General features: G+C 40.8%; 1 protein-coding gene across 3 annotated transcripts in view; it reads right to left on the bottom strand.

Moving 5' to 3' along the window:
- Positions 1 to 21,964, bottom strand: part of ELP4 (elongator acetyltransferase complex subunit 4) — a 194,784-nt gene that overhangs the window by 103,779 nt on the left and 69,041 nt on the right. For 2 of the 3 annotated variants that reach the window (XM_075188034.1, XM_075188036.1), the window contains exons 6-7: positions 16,542 to 16,635; positions 5,283 to 5,474 (exon numbers count right to left, since the gene is read on the bottom strand). In XM_075188034.1, coding sequence (XP_075044135.1) covers positions 5,283 to 5,474; positions 16,542 to 16,635 — 286 coding nt within the window. The remainder of the gene's footprint in view (positions 1 to 5,282; positions 5,475 to 16,541; positions 16,636 to 21,964) is intronic. The other variant, XM_075188035.1, reaches the window with a different exon arrangement.

Raw genomic sequence — 21,964 nt, 5'->3', positions numbered from 1 at the left:
TTCATTTCTAGACTAAGTCATTCGATTGGATGGTGGGACGCCTGGGAGATTCTCGCCCATTTGTATTAAGGAAATCTAAACGCAGGTGGCTTTATCCAAATGTACTTGTAACCAATGGTTGAAGTGGAAATTTAGAAGTATGAAAATGTAATGGGAATGTAAGTGAATGGAATTTGATGGTTTTGCAATGAAGGCAGTAGGAGAAGTGCCAGTATTGCATCATCATCATCATCAGTTATTTATATAGCGCCACTAATTCCGCAGCGCGGTACAGAAAACTCACTCACATCAGTCCCTGCCCCATTGGAGCTTACAGTCTAAATTCCCTCACACACACACACAGACACAGAAAGACTAGGGTCAATTTGATAGCAGCCAATTAACCTACCTGTAAGTTTTTGGAGTGTGAGAGGAAACCGGAGCACCCGGAGGAAACCCACGCAAACACGGGGAGAACATACAAACTCCACACAGATAAGGCCATGGTTGGGAATTGAACCCATGACTCCAGTGTTGTGAGACAGACGTGCTAACCACTAGGGCACTGTGATGTTATACCACCATACACCCTGACTTCCACCACTGCTTGTACAACAGAACCTCAATTGTTCATAGGGCATTTGCCATTATTTGCCAATTATTTAATCTTAAAGAAGTTGTCCACTTTTCTCCATCCCACCTAATTAGGTATGCCTCATTCATGTAGACTTTGTTGCGGTCCCTTTAGGACTTCCAAACCTACCTATGCACAGCTTCTGGTAGTCAAACAACTAGAAAGCAGCGGCTTGACATTTATTTGACTGGTAGCTCTTGTCCAATCAGGTACCACCTTTGCAACGCATCTACAGTGTGGAAATCCTGACCACATCATATCAGTGCTCACCTCTCATTGAGATGTGCCTGGACTGATAGTTCATTACAGGTAATGGTGGGAATCAAAGCGACCAGTGGGGGGAAAAAATAACACTTTTTATTAATTACAATTAATACAAAAATAAATGTAGAATTCCGGGAGATTTCAAAGACTACAAAGTAAATTAACCTCGATATTGAGGAATCCTGCATACAACCTACACACTATATCTATCTCTCTCTCTTTATTTATTTATATATATATATATATATATATATATATATATATATATATATATATATATATATATATATATACATATACACACAGACACACACACAGCTGTATATGTGTTCGTGGTACACTTAGCCGACCCATTCTGAAAGTAGGCTGTGTAAACCCTCAGGCTACCAGAGAGACTGACAAGGCATGGCAAAGCAATGTGATGTCGGCTCCTCCAGCAAGGGGTTAAACAACATGAACATCTGCTGTTATTCCAATATAAAGATCCGTGGAACCTGGGACCACATGTTCGGTTGTCCTCCCATCTTCCCCAATTATCTATTAACATCCAGGGCTGTACATATGCTCTCAGAGGTTCTCTAACTGGCTTCTAGGAAAGCTGTACAAGCACACAGCGGGGAAGACAATCATGTCAGGTATAAGGACCCCATTGCCTCTCTGCCTTTATAATGGCATGTTACTCACTAGAGTTGTGCTTCACAGAGCTGGTACAATATTGAACCATTTGCTTCAGTTACACAGACTGCAGAACTCTGCTCTTCGTTAGAGAAGTGATGCCGATTGGCACCTGAACAACGGTGGCTAATTCTAGAATACGGATCACTGATAAGAAATGAAATACTGGTCAACTGTAGCAAAGAAAATATTTATGAATGTCTTTAAAAATGTACATGCGGGTTAGTAAATGGTCTTGTCTTATTCTTGTGGTGTACTTTATATAGCAGACCCCATTTTAAATCACATGACTAAAATGAAATCCACAATAAAATATAGATTACACAATACATAAATAAAAGATAATGGACAGGTAATTCATGTATTGTATAGGAGATTCTTCTACTACAGCCAGCTACTGAATTTCTTATTTTACTATTGCTATGAATGGTACGGTCACACAGATTAATTTAATAGGGTGACTGGAGTTACCTGTTAAAGAACAGTATCAGTTTTAAGTAATTTACTAACAATGCATTTAGATGCAAAACGTGTACTAAACCATAGTCACTAACTAGACACTTTGGGCCTGATTCATTAAGGAAAGTAAGGCAAATCTTCTCCGGGACAAACCATGTTACAATGCAAGGGGTGCAAATTAGTTTTTTTTATTTTGCACATTAGATAAATACTGGCTGTTTTTTCATGTAGCACACAAATACTTGAGAGCTTTAGTTTTACACTGAAATATAAAGTTGATCTAGGACATGTCCTACCCAATTATAAATCTCCACATTTAAAATTTACCTAACCCTCCAATGCAACATGGTTTTGTCAAGGTGCTACGTTGCTCATTTTATGTGCTTTCCTTTCCTTAATGAATCTTGAACTAACTTGCACTACACTAGCCATAAGCTGGCTGGTTACAATGGTTCACTGCAAATTTTGCACCTAAACCATACTTGCCAACCCTCCCGGAATGTCCGGGAGACTCTTGGACTCCCAGAAGACAAAGGCAATTCTCCCGCATCCTGGCCACTTTCTAGTGGGCAGGATGTGAGCCTCAAAGATCCGATTTGCGGGTAATCGCGTCATTTTGGCCCCCTCAAAATGTCCAATTATGACGCGGGGTGGGGCCAAAGTGACGCAATTGCCTGTGACCCGCCCCTTCCACCCTCCAGCTACACCCTCCTTCCGGGATCTCCTGTAGTTAAAAAATAGAAAAGTAGGTAAGTATGACTTAAACTCTCAAGTAACATGAGTCAAATTGATTTACAATGTAATATATATATATATATATATATATATATATATATATATATATATATATATATATATATATATATATATATATATATATATACATACATACATATACACACACACACATGCACAACATGTAAAATCAATACCAACCAATAGGACATTTGCATTAAACAAAGAGAACATCTAAGTAGATTTGAGTTTAATGGTACTATTTTCAATATTGTAATGGGCCTTTGCCAAAGTGTATACATAGCAACACATTTAATGTACAGGTCAAAGAAACAAACAAAGACACAGCAGGACGGCTCTGAAGGATATTTTAAAATGGCAATCTCGTCTTTATTATCTTATTATCTTTATGTAAGTGCATTGCTGCACAGAGCAATTTTACATAAAAGCCAAGAAATGTATTGCTGCTCTGAATACAAGTTACAAAAATAACCTGTACCTTTTACATGAACAACAACACAAACCCTACATTCCCTTGGGAACTAACTGCCTAACTGAAATATTAAGGGAGCAATGTATTACAATATTCAAGTCGCAAGGCTTTATCTAGCTTTTGTAAAGGTGGTACTAACACAGCTTGCAGTGTTTCCCTAGCTCTAGAGTGCCACCGTTTTTGGCTTTGGTCAATGATCCAATCATCTGCTCCCAGAACTCTTCCATCAATCCAATGCATGTGTGAAAGTGATCCCGCAATACAACATATTAGGGGCATAATCTAACACTAGAACGAATGGGTCTAATGTAACTGGGGTATAGATGGGTCGAAAGCTACAGGGGAAAGGGAGATAGACACAACTAATTCTGCTCATGTATTACTTTGCACTGAGCCATTTAAAAACTAATTAGAAACCATTAATAGATGGTGTTAAAAAAGATTTAACAGGTCCCATAAAAACAAACAATACACATACAACTTACTTATCAGTTATAAATCTCTAAAAATCTTCAGATAGTGAATAATAAAGTTTTAAATATTTTTAATTGTTTAATAAATATTTTGCAGAAAAAAAAAATAGCCTATTTGCTAAAAATAAAAATAAACAAGAGATGAAACATGTAGCAGGAAAAAAACAGTGATTGGTGCATTGTATTGTGAAAACAGATCTAACCGTTAGCGCACACTCCGGAACACTGACAGCCGTCGCTGACAGAAGCACTCTGAGACATAGAGGTTATCTAGGTCAGGACTAAAACGCTCTTGTACAGGAGAGAAGCACTTTCAGCCTCTATTGCAATAATACACAGCTCAAAACCCAGACAAACAAACCAGACTTTGATTCCATCAAACAAAATATGGCATCTTAGTATGTCAAACACATGATGGTGTAAAGAAATCTATATGGCGGGCATGACTAGCCACAGAAACACAGCTTTGTTAGACACATAGATTATTACAAACCAAGAGACTTGACAGCGGCAATGATAACATCAGTCCCATGAGATTGAAAGCTGACAAACAGTGCAAGCTTATTATATATATATATATATATATATATATATATATATATATATATATATATATATATATATATATATCTATCAACTATAAGCTCCTCAGACAAGGGACCTGTTCACTATGGGTCTTATGCTGTTACCAATACTTTGGATCTCAAGGTGTCTATACACACGGTAATTCTGCTAGCCAATGAGGTTATTTTAAATCTCTTGGCTGCATATGTCAGCAGATATAGGCCCAAAATAACAACCAATCCCATGTAACACCTAGGGCCTGATTCATTAAGGATCTTAACTTGAGAAACTTGAAAAAACAGTCAGTATTTAACTTATGTGCAAAACAGAATACTAATTTGCACCCCTTGCATTGTAACATGGTTTTGTCCAGGAGACTGAAATAAGAAGTTTCTCAAGTTAAGATCCTTAATGAATCAGGCTCCTAATCAGTATCTATGATGGTATCTATGACAAATGGGGCTAGCAGAAATTGTGGCAAAACAATGCCCGTCATGTGGGCGTGTAAGCAGTGATCACCCACGCTAATTGTGACCCTTGAGATCCAGTCATGTCACAGAAGCTTTTAAATAATGCTGATCTATAGGTAACTTGGATCCTGTAGATGATATTTATGATGAATATGTGGATGATGTAAGAGGAAAGAAAGACATAAGATACTTGGTTCTAAATGATGGATAAGAGGTTCTCTGATAAGAACTAATGTTTTAAAAGGATTAAAGGATAATAATGGCGATAAAGAGAGGGAGAGAATTTCAGGAACTTATCACAACTAAAAAGATATTTCAGGGTCCTCTATTTTGACACATATTGCCCTCCTTGTAGTTACCCTCCTGAAATAACAGTGCACGGCGTCTCTCGGAGCCTGACGTTGCTGATTGAGAAGAACATCTTGCAGCGAGGTGGAGAACACACGAACATCACAAGTTCTCACCAGGCACAGGGACCATATTCAAAGACGCCTTTAATAACAGATTAATTTTTGTAAAACTGTGTATGAGCTCACCTGGATGAGATGAGCTGGCAGTGTGATGACACACACTGAGAGAGATGATCGGAGCAGACCTCGGAGCCCATACAGAAACCTGGTCAAGCTGTGGACATTGTGTGGGCGCTCGTCACTGCAGATGTCATCACCCCACAGCACCGATCCCAACGACTGGAGTCCGATCCGCAGGATGTTCTTCTGTCCTGTCTGCTGGGAGAGGATAAGATGTTTCTCAGTGTCCGACGTGCACATAAAACATGATGTTTTGAAATGTAGGCATTAGATATAATAGTACTGATTTTACTTATTATACTACGAGCAGCAATCAGAACCTTGTTGCTCCAAATTTTGTCATGTTATGTGTGACCAATACAATATGTTATATGGTTTCTGTGAGCACCAATCCCTTCTTTCACAGACCAAGCTTGGAAAAGTGTGTGTACATTCCGTACTGTATAAGGCAGCATATCATTGGTTGAGTGGCAAACATCCAATCAAAAGCTACTAGATTTGACAATTAATGGCCCCTTCCGTTTTTTAAAGATCTGTCAAAAGCAGGAATTGGCAGGGAGCAGCCAGTTGTTTCCAAAAGCGCAGCATTATGTTGGAATCCTGATTAAATTATATTTTCACGAATGTAGGGAACTAGCTAGTTCAGGATGTCTCTGATGTTACCTTATATGTGTACATATATGTGTTTAGTGTAACAAGGGGAACTAGCAATCCCTGTTGAATACAGGAGTAGGCATTTCCCCACTTACATATATTCATGTAGGAGTAGGAACTTGCTTACCTTGATTTTTTTATATAGTTGCTGACAATTATACACAGCAGTGTACTGTCCAATAAATCATACAATCTAATAATGACATCTGGAACACACAAGGCTGAATTGTCTAAGGGTACAAGGAGTTGACAATGGAAGTTGAACCAGGATCTCCAGCAAGTCTCTTTTGGTGTCATGCTAGTGCCATTAGTGGCAATCCAGAATAATTATATTCTATGGCATAAATGACAGTTAACCTAGATGACAAATCCATTAATCTAAGCACATTTCTACTTTTTGATGGACAGGTAATCACAATGCAGAGGTGCTCACTCACAGCCTTGCAGGAGAACCCAGTTTGAATCCAATGTCAGTTGTCATCTTGGACAAGTTATTTTTTCACTGTGTATCGTGTACCAAAATTAGATGACAACCTTTACTGAAGGAAGCTCAGTCGGAACGGTTTTCTGTACAATGGTGTGAAAACTTGTATGTCCTACATAGAAAACTAGGGGAGAACACGCTCACTGTAGGCTATAAAAATATTAAAAGTCACAGAGGCGTTCCATGCCATATAAAGGCATGAGCCCCTAATAATTTCCCCAGAGGGAACCTGCTTGTCTTGATGTACAAGTGCAGCAACCTCTCCACAGAGATATAATGCCCACGCTCCACCCAAACTATGCGTGAGTCTGTTATAAGGTCAGAGATTCAAGGGGAAGTGGAGCTTAAACATTACTGAGAGGTGAGAGGGCCTTTCTTCTTGGATTAAAGGCTTCCAGGCTTGAAGGAAAGGCATGTCTGTTGCCCCTCAATTTGTACCTATTGTTTTTTAAAGGCATAATATAATATAATGAGATAATTTCTCCTTGATTCATCAATAATACCTTATTTCTCTCCATATTTGTATTTACAGTATTAGCACAAGTGGGAGCTGCCATAATATTTTCTCAGATGTGATGAATGAAAGATGAGTCTTAAAAGGAAATTAAACTGGCCATGAGGCGCCATCGGACAACGCCTCAACGTCTGACTGCGCACATCGCCGGCCATTATCGTAAAGAATCTCCACCACTTATTCCTCGCACCTCTATGGGAAGTGAGGGAAAATGAGAAGAAAGATTTGAGTCAAAACATTGTGGCGATGAGTCACTGTGGACTGTTCTGGAGTCACATTGCAGCACCTCCTGCCATATTCAATCTCCACTTTAGTCTCCAATTAAATAGTGACTTTAGTGGCCAAATTGTTGTTGAAAACTGAAGAAAACTTGCTTGGTTTTACCAAAGAACAACTTTGGAACAAAGTGTTGCTCAAGTGTAAGAGTGTCTTTGTTACAGTTGTAATGCTCTTTAGGACTGCGACCCATAGTTGAGATGATTGATAATACTCAGGGATTGGGAGTAAGGAGAAGGATTGGAGGATTTAAAGAAGGCCCTGACCAATCCTGTGGATTGGGATCTGAGAAAGGAGAGCAGGAGAGGGAAAGGTGGTGGTAGTAGTGTGTGACTGGAGTCAAAACCAAACCCATGTCCAACCTTTACTTGTACCGCATCTACATTGACCTAATCTGGTAGTCAACTGGAGATATGTTGAGGAAGTCCTGATAGCAGAGACAATGAGAAAGCAGCAGTCAAGAAATATGTTAGGCAGAGGTGGGAGACTAGAGAGACCTGTGAAGAGATAATGAGTGCACCTAGAAACGTGTTGAGTTCAATAGAGCGCCAAGCCCAAAACTGTTGAGTCAACCATTTGAGTGAGTAAATGTGCTAATAATAAATGTACCTGAAACATATGTATTATCTATCTCCAGAGAGTAAGAGACAGACGTGGGAAAAACCATATGCTGGGAGATCAAGAGATGCTACAAAGGACACAAGTAAGTCATGGAGTGTCAGCTCTTGTGCAACATATATGGGACAATGTCATTGATTTGCAAATCATATACGCGTTGGAGAAGTTCAATAAAAGCAAGAGGCAAAGCCCACTGCCCGTTTATCATAACAACTGTGATGAATCGTATTGTTACACTTGTGGGGACTAGTTCATTAAGGAAAGTAAGGCAAAAAAATAAGTACGTTTTCTCCTGGACAAAACCATGTTACAAAGCAAGGGGTGCAAATTAGTTTATTATTTTGCACATAAGTTAAATACTGGCTGTTTTTTCATCTAGCACACAAATACTTGATAGCTTTATTTGTACACTGAAATTTAAAGTTGATCTAGGACATGCCCTATCCCAACTATAAATCTGTCACCACATTTTAAATTTACCTCCCCCTCCAATGCAACATGGTTTTGCCAAGGTAAAAAGTTACACATTTTTTTCCTTTCCTTAATGAATCAGGCCCGTGATGTCGAACAGCCAGCCCAATTCTCAAACTTGCATGTGGAAGGGTCCTTTCCACATTACAACAGCTAAGCCAGTGGATGTAAGAGACCGAGCAACTGTCAGGAGCTGCGAGCGGGATGTAGGCGCACTTGTGAGAAGTAACCACAGTACATAGAGCTGTGCAAAGGGTCTGCGCGTACATCACAAAGCGTTCTACAAACTTGTACTACATTTAAAATGAGTAAGGTGTGCTGTTAAACACAAGTCCAAACTTCTGGATAAGTCAACTATCAGAACTCTTGGACCTCATTAGACATAGCATTGTTTTGTCCGAAGCCTTGAAAACAAAACTACCCCATAATAAAACAACGTACTGTGTTTCCATAACCAAAATCTTTACTTGGAAACGGAATGTAAAAGCAGACTATTCCCAGCAGACGACCTTCTAATGGGATAAAGGTGAAAAGTTTGAGTTGATTAAAAAAAAAAGCTTAAACTGACAGGTGTGTGACTACTCCTGTCTGCTATGTGGAATGAGGGACAGAAGCTGATCAGTATCACACGTCTCACTAAGGCTACTGGTATCACATAGCCTAGCAATGTGTTAGAGGCCCTGCAGTGATAGGGTGAGGATACAGCATCCCAATCACCCGGCGGTGACAACTGCAGCTAATCCACTGCCCTAAGCAAGAGTATATTAAGGTCTCACAAGTTGCACTCATAGTAAAGGAACTCTGCATACTTTTCTGGGTTAAAAGGTTGGTGGAGATAAACCAGCAACATATAATAATGCACAGTCACTACTCCCGTCTCGAACTCTTCTTCTGTTTAAAAAGGTGTGAGAAATTCCTGGGGGGATGGGTTTGTCCGTGGAAGTGTTTTTAATACATTTTTGTTGAAAGATGGTTTGGCCAGGGGGAAATATGAGTTTTCTATACTGTAAGCAGATTGGAAGTCACTAAAGAATTCTATAACCACATAAAGGGAGAAGTCTGTAGCAGAGGCAGCCATTGTATGGTGGGCTGAACCAATATTTATAATAGTCAATTCCTTAGGACTAGTCTACATAACACAAGACAGAACCTAATCGGCAATACCGATATTAATAAATATTATATATATATATATATATATATATATATATATATATATCTATATCTAATATATAAATGCTTAGTGGCGTCTGTGTGTGGAAAAAAAAAACAAGTTGCAGCGCCACCTGCTGGGCACAGTTATACACTGACCTACTAAATTCTTAGTGTGTATGGGGAAAAAAATTCAAAAAGGGCTGAAATTTGGTAGGGCTCAAACTCATTTTCGGGAGGTAATTTTACCTCATGAACACACATGTGTAGAGGCGTGCGTTAGTGTGTGTGTGTGTGGAAAAAACTATTTTCTCAGAAAGGGCTCATCCAATGGACCTGAAATTTGGTATACTGACATTATTTGACAAAAAAATTAGAATAGTCAAGTCAGTTAACTTCCATCATCCCCCCTTCCCCCCGTGGGAGAAGTAGTAAAGGCTAAATTTACGAGTTGAGGGGTCAAACTCATTTTCGTGAGGTAATTTTACCTCATGAACACACATTAAAAAGGGCGCTTGCGTCGGGAACTAACGCTCTTCCCCTGAGGAGGCCTGGGCTAGGTCCAAATGCATGACAAGAACCTTTTTAAGACCTTAAGTAGCTTGATTTGACTAGAATGCATGAGTATCATGCACGGGTTAACTTGTATATATATATATTTCAACAATTTGCATAGGTGAAGCATAAATCGTACAATCTTCAATTTATTTTTACTGCACGAACAACGTAAGAACATCACAATAACACTACAATCAAAATTAAGCTGAAGGGTTCTAGAACTTTGCAACATGATTAGTACGGTGAGAGAAACACTTAATGCCTTGTTTACACACAAAACGACATGATGCATTGTAAGAGCATATACAACGTGTGATACATAATGAAGGGTGATTAATGTATTCAGAATTCTGGATACCAGCGACAATAGCAGCATGCTGCTCGTGGAGCTTTATAAAGTCTAAGGTTTGTGAAAAGACGTACAGTAGACAGCAAAGCACAAGTTCACGAGAGGGAAATGGTAAAGTGAGGGAGTCTCATTAGTGACAATGTGCACCTGAGGCTCATTAAAAGGACCTTTTAGAAATGAGGCAGAGATGCGGAGTGCTATAGTAAGGAAGGACTCAACTGTCCCTGCTGTGGTTTAAAAAAAAAAAAATGAAATAAATAAAAAATAAGAAAAGGCTGCAGATGGAAATGCAGGCCCTGGGAGAGCACGGGCAGCCAGAGAGGAGCAGACAAGCCGAGGTGCCAGGAGAGAGCTCTGTATGAGTCTGGCACTATTTCGGGAATAAACAGTTGAGAAGCAGAGACCACACTGGGCACAGAGAGATGACTTTGTACAGCAGCCCAGAGGAGCTGAATGAGCAACTACTTCCATATTATCATTTATTAGTAAATACGACATGGCACAAGTAGTGCAAACTGTTTAGATATCTTATTGCATTCCTAGAAAATACTATTTGACTATAGGACTATATGTTGCAATAAATAGATTAGAAGTAGATTGCTCTGAACTGACACAATGGGGTGAGAAAACAAATAGAAGAGGGGGCAAATAATATGCAGAATTAACTACTGGAAACTAAACATGCACAAATCATAACACCCTACATGGAGAGTACCCAGCGGACAACCATAAAAGCTCTCTGATCGTTGAATGTCTCGTCCACACAAGTGGAATACTCACTCTGCACTCCAAACAGGACACAAAGGGCGTAGTGCTAGGTAAATAATGCCAACCAGCGATCTACACCAGGGGCGGATCTAGGCAACTGCTCTACCCGGGGCGATTTTAGGGGGGGGGGGGGGGGAATTAGGCCCCGCCCCCTTTCTAATTTCTACGGCTGCTGATGGCTGCAGAGTATGTGCAGGTCCGTTCAGCATTGGCAGTGTGCTGTCCCGCTGCTCTGATTGTGTTTAAAACACAAACGGAGCAGCCGGGCAGCACACTGTCACTGCTGAACGGACCTGCACAGTGTGCAGCCGTCAGCAGCAGGCCCCTGCTAGGGGGGGGCGATCGGGATCCCTTCATCAAATTAGCACAACCTTCCCCCACTTTATCCTTAGCATCCCCCTCATAATAAAATTGTTTGGCAGTGCTCCTCATAGTGATGCATGTCGTCTATGTGTATGATCAGCTCACAGGGCAGGAGCAATATACTATCTTCTGGTTTTAGAACTTTCAGGATAATGGGTTACTGTACTAATAACACCTTGCAAGGTATAAGGATGTCAGACAAGAGGGGCTTGCTAGTGACTATAAGTTCACAAACAGTCTGACAATAATATGACTTGAATGTGACAAAGGTGTAATCGACACTCATTTACATTAGTTCCATCATGCAGCCCTTTGTCATTTGGAAACTGCCATAATGATCTCAGCACAGGTTGATGGTAATATGTTGACCATGATTACAGCAAAGAAAATTAGTGGCGCCATATAAATAAATAGATGATGATGATGATGATGGTAAAGCAGTTACTTAGCTAGAAACAGAAAAACTCTGCTCTATAATACTTTATTGGCAAAAAAAGTTTCCTTTAATTTACCGGAGATGGATGCTCTCGTAAATATGGCAGTATTCAGCAAGCAACCGATAAACTCCTGAATAAAATAAGCGTTTCTCAATACTAAGTAATGTAATCAATCTGTTAGTTTTACTTAATTACAAAATGTATCTATCTCCTTCAGTGTGGGCAACTGAATTTCTCAATTGCACCTACAATATGAAGGTCTATCATAAACTCATAGCCTCTTTCTTGCCTAACTTTTCATTCTGTCATTAGAGAGAACATTTCTACAATCAATATTACACTGTAGTAAATAATAAAATAATAATCACAAAACTAAATGTATTTCTAGATAAATATAAGGCTCAGGAGCAAAACAAAAAATAGCTACAATCAGCAATTATTATTTTTGCTAATGATGGGTGGAGCACGCCTGATGCTTTAATCTAACACTGTGCATCCAATAACACGTCCTGAGATTATACAGAAGAGCACAGTTCTGTGCCCTGTACTGTGTTATAACATGCCTGGTACCATAGTTACCACAGCAAGGGGGGAGAGGCTCCTGTCTGGGACCAATTTACTTCTCCAGAGGGGCACTGCCACCAAAGCGTGCCTTGCCCATGGGTCTTTGCAGACTGAAATCTGAGCAGCTAGTTAAATGAGCACAGATATTCCTCAATGCTTAAACCTCAGACCAACAGATTAGATACAAAGTATTCACCTAGTGAGAACTCCACACGGATCCTCATTACCGCTGACCCGGCGACCTGCGTACTGCACTGAGACACGCCGTCAGTCCTCTCTAGTACAGACAGGCAACCTGCGATCCTCATGCTGTGTAATACAGGTCTGGCAGGGGCATTCTGGGGCTTGTAGTTCCAAAACAGGTGGCGTATCACAGGTTGCTCATAGAACACCAGAGGGGGGAAAAAAAGTTATTGATATGTCACTTCTTGTAGTTGTTGTGTTGGAAGCAGGAAAAATGGGCAAGAATAATAATCTGAGCAACTCTGACAAGGGCCAAATTGTGATGGTTAGACGGGGTCAGAGCGTCTACAAAACAGCAGGTGTTGTGGGGTGTTCCCGGTTTGCAGTGGTTCGTACCTACCCAAAGTGTTCCAAGTAAGGACAACCGGTGAACCAGTGACAGGGTCATGGGTGCCCAAGGCTCATTGATCATCGTGGGGAGTGAAGGTTAGCCTGTCTGGTCCAATCCCACAAAATAGTTACTATAGCACAAATTGCTGAAAGAGATAACACTGGCTATGATAGACAGGTGTCAGTACACACAGTGCATCGCAGCTTGCTGTGTATGGGGCTGTGTAGCCGCAGATCGGTCAGAGTGCCCAAGCTGACCCCTGTCCACAGCCTAAAGTGCGTACAGTGGGCACTTGAGCACCAGAACTGGACCATGGCGCAATGGAAGAAGGTGGCCTGGTCTGAATCACGTTTTCTTTTACATTAGGTGGACGGCCAACTGCATGTGCGTCATTTACCTGGGGAAGAGATGGCACCAGGATGCATGGGAAGAAGGCAATCTGGCGGAGGCAGTGTGATGCTCTGGGCAATGTCCTACTGGGAAACCTTGGGTCCTGGCATTCATGTGGATGTTACTTTGACATGTACCATCTACCTAAACATTGTTGGAGACCAAGTACACCCCTTCATGGCAACAGTATTTCCTGATGGCAGTGGCCTCTTTCAGCAGGATAATGCGTCCTGCCACACTGCACAACTTGTTCAGGAATGGTCTGAGGAACATGACAGAGTTCAGGTGTTGACATCATCATCATTTATTTTATATAGCGCCACTAATTCCGCAGCGCTGTACAGAGAACTCATTCACATCAGTCCCTGCCCCATCGGAGCTTACAATCTAAATTCCCTAATATAGACACACACACAGACATAGACATAGACAGACAGGGAGACAGACAGAGAGGGTGAGACTAGGGTGAATTTTTGATAGCAGCCAATTAACCTACCAGTATGTTTTTAAAGTGTGGGAGGAAACCGAAGCACCCGGAGGAAACCCACGCAAACACAGGGAGAACATACAGACTCCACACAGATAAGGCCATGGTCGACATGGCCTCCAAATTCTCCAAATCTCAATCCAATCGAGCATCTGTGGGATGTGCTGGAAAAACAAGTCCGAGCCACGGAGGCCCCACCTCACAACTTACAGGACTTAAAGGATCTGCTGCTAACATCTTGGTGCCAAATACCACAGGACACCTTCACAGGTCTTGTGGAGCCCATGCCTGGACGGATCAGAGTTGCTGTGGCAGGAATGGGACCTACACAATATTAGGCAGGTGGTTTTAACGCTATGGCTGATAAGTGTATACGCTACTCTTTGTTTTTTCAAGTCGGCAAAACAATCATTAATATCAAATGACAATGTCTCTGTGGCCAAATAAAACAAAGGAATTGTCATTTCTGGAAGGAACACAATTTGAAGATTGTTAGTATGAACAGTAGTTCTTAGTGGTCCAGTATTACTCAGAAGCTACTTTGGGGACCACTATACAATATGGAATGACTGATCACAAGTGGCCCACGGACTGCACAGGTTTATGGAGAAGCATAAGATCATATTATAAGATCAGTGAATCAGACATATAGTGCTTACAAACAGTAATACAACATAACCACTCAATCACAGACTATTACATTTACAGTTCACCCTCATTATTCTCCTTTGATGGGATAGCGGTAGGATCCAGCGTCCCCAATATACACAGAATGTTCCTTAGCATAGAATGCCACTGATATTAGGGTGGATGCGAAAAGAAAGAGAGGAAAAAGATACAGAAGTAATGGAAAACAAACTATGGAATAATTGGCCAGCAATGTATATGATTAAGGCTCATATGAATCTTTAAAAGGGAAAGCAATATTTGTACTTGACCTTACAGTCGATAAGAAATTACAGTTGATAACAAATTATTATTATTAGTTTGCCAGTGTCCTTCTGAAAGCGCATGACAAAATAGTTTCTAATTTCCTACATGGAAATTTAAGCTGACGTGTTTTGTGAGTTTTAAAAGACAGACGTCTGAGCTCTACCCCCCCTTCCTTCTTCTTTATTACAACTGAACTTGGCAGACAGTCAAGATTGCTGTTTTGCATAACGCAACAATATTCTTGGAACAATAAAACAAAAATGAAATAAAATAAACATAGAAACAGATTATGTTCAATGTTTTTAAATATCAGGCAGCGAAAAGCCAAACCATAAAAAAACAAAAACAAATAACAAGACTGGCAGATCATGTTTTTATCAAATGTGTAATGAAAACAATGAATAGACCTGTTGTTTATTTTGGAACATGCCCCTAGCCTAGAATTCAGACTATTGTTGCCCACTGACTAAAGCTGGGTACACACTACAGGATTTTGTCCAATAATTGGACAAATCAGCCGACATCCGACCGTTTGGTCAGATATCGTGAGTGTGTATAGTGACACGGTGATGTAAAGTGCCGATCATCGTTTCATTTGGTTGGTCGTACCGTTTAATATTTTCCGATCAATCACCGACCAATCATGTAGTTTGTATGTACTTATGCTGACGATCCCCATAGAGTTTACAGAGTCGGGCTCTTTTCAGGAAATGCTAGCGATGAATGTCACAGTGAATAAATGTAGAGAGTGCTGTAGAAGGAATAATTCATTTGTTCGTTCTGAGACAGAATATTTCGTTTCAGAGTCACAGAAGCTAACGAAATTTGTTAGGACATGTAGATAGCTATAACAAGGCGGTTTTAATCAATGTGACAATGTAACAGTAGTGAATGAATGAATATTGTGCTGTCATTCTCCGGACTAGAGGACCAGATGAAGAGCACAGATCTGAAGGTAAATCATGTTAGTGTGTGGGCATGAATCACCAGACTGATCGGACCTTCAGTCGTAGGTATAATCGTTTGAGATAACAACTCGGTCGGAGAAATTCTTCAGTGTGTACCCAGCTTTATACAGATAGGTTCTTATAACTGTTTCCTGCACATAACACTGGAGCCCACTGGAAAGCATGAGATAGCATTTATAAACGGACCATCTTTGAAGTGACAGAGGAATGGTTCTGGACTGAACCTATATTTCTCTAGTTCAGCGGGAACTAGTGTCTAGTGGCATGAAATGATTGGATAAGCTGGGTACTGGTTCAGCCCACAGATTGGCTGCTTACCATGTGTGAAGGTCCAAACTGGTCGGAGTAGTTATAATTACATGTAATGTTTACACTTGTGACGTCTGACCTTATCCCCCCACGTTGCTCTTACTTTCTCCGCAGACACCATGTGCAGTTAATTAGCCATCGGGAAAAACATTGAGGATAAGCATATTTCAGAAGTACGGTCGAGTGCGTTCAGACTGTCTTGTCATGTCCGCTGAGAACGCGTTACACATTAACATATCAACTACCTGGCCTTCGTCTCCCTGTTTACATTTATAAGTGCTTAGAAACAGCTTGTGTCACTGTTCCTGTTTTTCGAGACCTTCCAGGCTCACCCCTGAGACTTCCCTCAATACAATTAGTGACATGATTACAGCAGATAGAAAATGTGCCGGATACCTGGGGGTTGGATCCGTCAAACCCTCCCTGGTGAACGACTCGCTGGATAGATTGGAGGAGCTGGGTGTAGTCGCAGGGCATCTCGCCTGGTGAACTGCGGAGGAAGGGAAAGATTATGTCGGTTATCATCAACCTCTGGAAAGGTCCACTAAGCCTAAAATACAAGTTGGTGTATATAAAAGAACAACAAATAACATGCACAATTATAAGTATTAAAGCTTCAGGAGCTTTTCATAACTGATGATGGTTTTTAGATAACGTTTCATACCTCCTAAATGAACCAATTCTGGTGGGACAATACCGATACGAGGGTACAGTCCGGTAGTTGGCAGTATTGCTCACTATTGTGAGTGGGTGCAGCACACACCAGCGGCAGGTGTCAACTCAAGGTGTTTTTAGGGGAGGAAGGTTGGGGGTGACAGTTTTTCAGAAGTGCTAGGCCACCCACAACCTCCCTCCCCTAAAAAAAAATAAAGCCCTTTAAAAAGGACTAAAGTAAATTAATTTATTTTTAAACTGCAATTTAGAGTTCAGATAGGACACACCACCTTCCAACTCTGTAACTTGCAACTCTAGAATATAGTTTTATCCCGGTATATAAACTTCAGTCTGGATTGACTTATTACAAGGTCCTTAGTGTGCTGGGTCCCAAAAGTTCTTCTAAAATTTAATTAACATACTAAAAGTGAAAGATTTTCTAGGCTCTAACCCAGGGTTTCCCAAACCCAGTCCTCAGGGCTCCCCAACAGTGCAGGTTTTCCGGATCACATGTGACATAATTAGGACCATCTGTGGATCTGTTACAACGTGTCAGTCAGTAATGAATACACCTGTGCTCCAGCAAGGAGATATGGAAAACCTGCACTGTTAGGGATACCTGAGGACTGGGTTTGGGAAACCCTGCTATAACCTATCATTCTGTTGTCTCTACATAATGAAATAATAATAGGGACACACTTTTAAGTCTATGGCTAACTAGCCTGTGTGCTGGTTGGCTGAACAACTCTCTGATATTTCAGCGGACAGAAGGCAGCTTCACGTAAGTATTTTGTTGACCGTCTGCCGACTCTTACTAAACTTAGGGTGCAAGACGCTTACTTAAAAAAGGCTGTTGAAATGGAGTAAGAGTGGTAATAAAAACGGAACTGTAATCCTAAGTCTGAGAAACCCTCCAACAGAGAACCAATAACAACTTTCCATCACTGAAAATACTGCTCATCAGATTTAGTAGGTCCTTACATGTGAATTCCACATGAAAATGAATATTAGATGACAGAGAACTGGTCAGTGCAAAAGCGCATGTTTGGGGCATTAATATAAGAAAAACTAAAAAAAAAGAAAAACTGCATAAAAAGGTGCTATAACATATAGTAACCAATCCCATGTAATCTTACTTTTTAACCACTACTGCAGTTTACAGGCATGTCTCCCTGCTGTGTCCAGGATTCATTATCACCTCTAAAAGACCTTCATGTGTACAAGACATTTTGTAGCACAGGGATCGGTGAACGTCACAGAGCTCAGCAATGGACTTAAGCCCAATATATATATTTACTCACTTTATTTATTATAAAAACAATCAAAACGCGTAGGAGAAGCCAACAATGAACAGCTGAAGGGAAATACACCACCTTTTTTCATATTTAGCTTCACGCTGTATATACACAAACATATGGCTACATTTCTAGAAGTATATTTACTGCAGAGCCAGACACAAAGGGGGGAATTCAATTCCCCCCGAAGCACAGCAGCGCTAAAACTATTACGGTTATTACGGTGGTTTTAACCCGGCTTTCTGCTTGCAGCGAGCAAAAAGCCGGCGTTAGAACTACCGTAATAATGCGCAGGCCGCGATACTTTTAACAGTAACGCGGCCAATTAAATACCCCCCAAATTGTCAACATGTAGCAACAATCATGTTTCATATCCTATGTAGGGTTACATTCATATAACTTTCATTTTTTTATTTAATTGGAAAAACTTAAAAACATGAGGAGTAGTAGTTAAAACAATGAGTGGGCACCGCACGCCCTTACGGACATCAATCTCGTGCCTGGGGATAGAACAGCGCAGCCGTCCTTTAGTTGCAGGGCCCGTGATCGCTCTCCATTGAGCTTACCAAAAGAAGACAAACGAAAATACTGCATCACAGCGCACCAATAAACTTTATATACACTTTTTTTTTTTGCAATAAAATGAATTACAACACAAGTTTACGTTTTATTTCATCAGACATATTAAAGTGCATGTGGGTGTTAGTTTCCCTTTAAACATTTGTGCAGCTAATCACAAATAGACAACACAGATAATGACATTCTGAAAAATTTAAATATTAATTGATTTTGTTTTGCTTCTACTGTAAGTTAATAAGGTATAACTTTTGGATGGGGAGGTTAAAATCATCAATAGCCAATATTGAAGTGTTTGCAAATGAGATTGTGCCTTGTTTATCAATTCAATGGAGTTCTCCCTGTGGTGGTGTCAGGGGCAGCAGAAAAGAAAGGGTTATAGGTGAAGGCGTTGGGAACTGGGATGACTCAATTATATCCAGCCGCTCTCACAATGGAGCAGGTAATGAAACCGCCATTGCAGTTAAATAGTAATCATAGATAATTAACACATAGTTAATGAGCTGCTACCCCAAGTACACCTGATCATTATACCTCTGAGTCCACAGTAACATCGCAGAGCGCAGACTCACACTAAATGATACAATTAACTCATTGTAGTGTGGGGACACACTGTATTGATTCCTCTTACTAGAATATGTTCATTCAAAGTCACACAGCCAAAGAAGCGATATCCGGATGTCAGTATTGAAAAGTAAAAAAGCCCCAAATTAATGCTCTACGAAGGCTGACCCAGAACTTGCCATCGTTACAAGTGTTCTATATTCCAAGGTTTAAACTTATAAATGACATTTGCAGAAGTAGAGGAGTGGGGGGGGGGGGGGGGGGGGTCTCTCTTGTGCTTAGCATAGCACGTACACACGCCATTACACTATTTCATGGTCCATGCAACAAGATAGAGAACATTTTTGGTCCGTGGACTGTACATGTTTACAAAAACTAAATTACCTTCCCTCAATGTCCAGCTTACCATCAAACGTGGAGCACAAATTTTATTTATTTTATTTACATTGGCGTCTATCAATCTGTCTCCTATATAAAGCTTCAGAGACAAAACACAAGGCATTTCACAGCAGAGGCTGATCACGAACAACCACCAGCTCCTTGGAGGTGCAAACATCAGGATATTTTGTTAGGTGAAACACCAGCTAAATTAGGAGTACCTGCAAACATGTGCAGTCTCCACTGTTGGAAGTTCAACTGGATAATCTAGTTATTGTATTTGTGCACAGAAACGAACGTTTGTGTGTACCAGACGCGTTTCTCCCAAGCCCAGCAAGATCCAGACTCCATGTTGAGCAAAAGTTTTCTCAACCGGGAATTGTCAATTTTTCACTGCATGCTATTCTGTAAAACCAGAAGTAATCTCGGAAAAAGCTTTGTGTACACTAGTGTTCATAAACTGGGTCCCAATGTCTCTGGTGTGTTGTGTTGCAAAATGCGTTATGCCGAGGTGCAAAACTATTTATTTGTGTGGCGCCTGTCTGCTCTGCCCATGAAGCTGGCTTCAATGAGTTGCTTTTGTTTTAAATGAAAATGGAAGGTCTGCTATTAGGCTGGGTGTGCAGATAGCTTAGACTGTGCTCTTTATGTACAACAATGGCGCATCAGAAATATGACAGCATGCTGTTTCTATTTATTATTTTATTCTATTTATTATTTATTTATTTTTATTCTCCAATCATTCAACTATTGATCTCACCAATATAGCGGTGTATTTCTGGGAGAGGCCTAATTCCCTAGTAGGTGCAGCTGCAGGATATAGACCTGGCTATAGAACCTTTTACTGGGAACATCCACCACCCTTAGACTGGGAATACATTTATGATTGCTCATGACTTAATGACGTTGGAACAAAGGATGTATTTTTATGCATTCAGCAGATGTGTGCCGTGCTTGTGTGGCCCGACCACAGGAGTTTACAATACAAGTTGGCTGTTATTGAAGCTTGTCTACAGCTCTTGTAACAGCAGTGTACATGCCCAGAGGTTGTAAACAGCATGTGCTGGAAAGGTAAAAGAATGATGGTAAACCACATGCTGGAGTGGAAACCTGCAACAGATACATTACTGGAACTCAGGTGAGGAATCACATTACTTTAGCTGCAGAGAAAGTCTTGGTGTCTCTACCACCGACCAGCCAACCGATAGGCGAAGGATGGAGGTGGGCTCTTGGCACCTATTGGTGCTTTAATGAGTAGTCATGTAAAATGTAAACAAAATAAAATAGACAAAGCACCTATGAAAGGTAGCACAAATAGCGGAGGAGAAAGGATTGTGATTGGTTATAACTGGCTTAGGGTGGGTGCAAAAATTACCTCTTTGGTCCATTTTATGTCCAAAGAAAATTTCATGTGCAAGCAACCTGTGACACATGAATCCCATGCGAATGAGCCTATATAGCAAAATCCATTGTAGAGGTTCAATCTAATGTATGGTATAGGTGCCGAAGCCTCTCACAGAATGTATCCGGGAGTCCACAGTACCAGTTGGAGATGCAATAACGTGGTGGGCATCGTACTTCATATTTGGTGGGAGTGTCTGAATAAAGTGATCTTCTGGGAAAAGGTTATTCTAAAACTAGCGAGGTGCCTGACTATTAGGGGTTCTGATAACTGAAACGTCCTCAGGGAGTTCTAAATATGTCGGTTTCTGCCCCAGGTGGTGGTGATGGCTAGTGTTTAAAGACCCTGTATCCTGGCACTGTGCACAACTAACATGGTGGTGTAACAACCCCTTGCAAGGAGGGTTACACTGTATGAAATGCTCTGGAGTATATATTGAGCATGGAACTAGCTTGGACAGCTACACACCCCCTGCCTAGAAAAGACAAGAGTCTTATACTGACAATCTTATACTGTCAATTATACCATGGCCTAAGGGTTAGGCGCTAATTCTTCCACCATCATCGGCTATTTATATTTATATATAATTCCGCAGCGCTGTATAAAGAACACATTCACATCAGTCCCGGCCCCATTGGAGCTTACAATCTAAATTAACACACACACAGAGACACTAGGGTCAATTTGATAGCAGACAATTAACCTACTAGTATGTTTTTGGACTGTGGGAGGAAATCGGAGCACCTGGAGGAAACCCACGAAAACACGGGGAGAACATACAAACTCTACACAGCTAATTCCACAAACTCCACACAGCATGGTTGGGAATCAAACTCATGACCCCAGTGTTGTGAGGCAGAAATGCTAACCACTAAGCCACCATGCTGCCCCAATGATCCCCAATCCCTCTTGCAATTACCAACTCTCAACCCTGTTCTATCCCACTGCCT

The sequence above is a fragment of the Mixophyes fleayi genome, chromosome 10 (genome assembly GCF_038048845.1).
Source record: "Mixophyes fleayi isolate aMixFle1 chromosome 10, aMixFle1.hap1, whole genome shotgun sequence".
Lineage (NCBI taxonomy): Eukaryota > Metazoa > Chordata > Amphibia > Anura > Limnodynastidae > Mixophyes > Mixophyes fleayi.
This window is presented reverse-complemented; position numbering and strand designations above follow the sequence as displayed.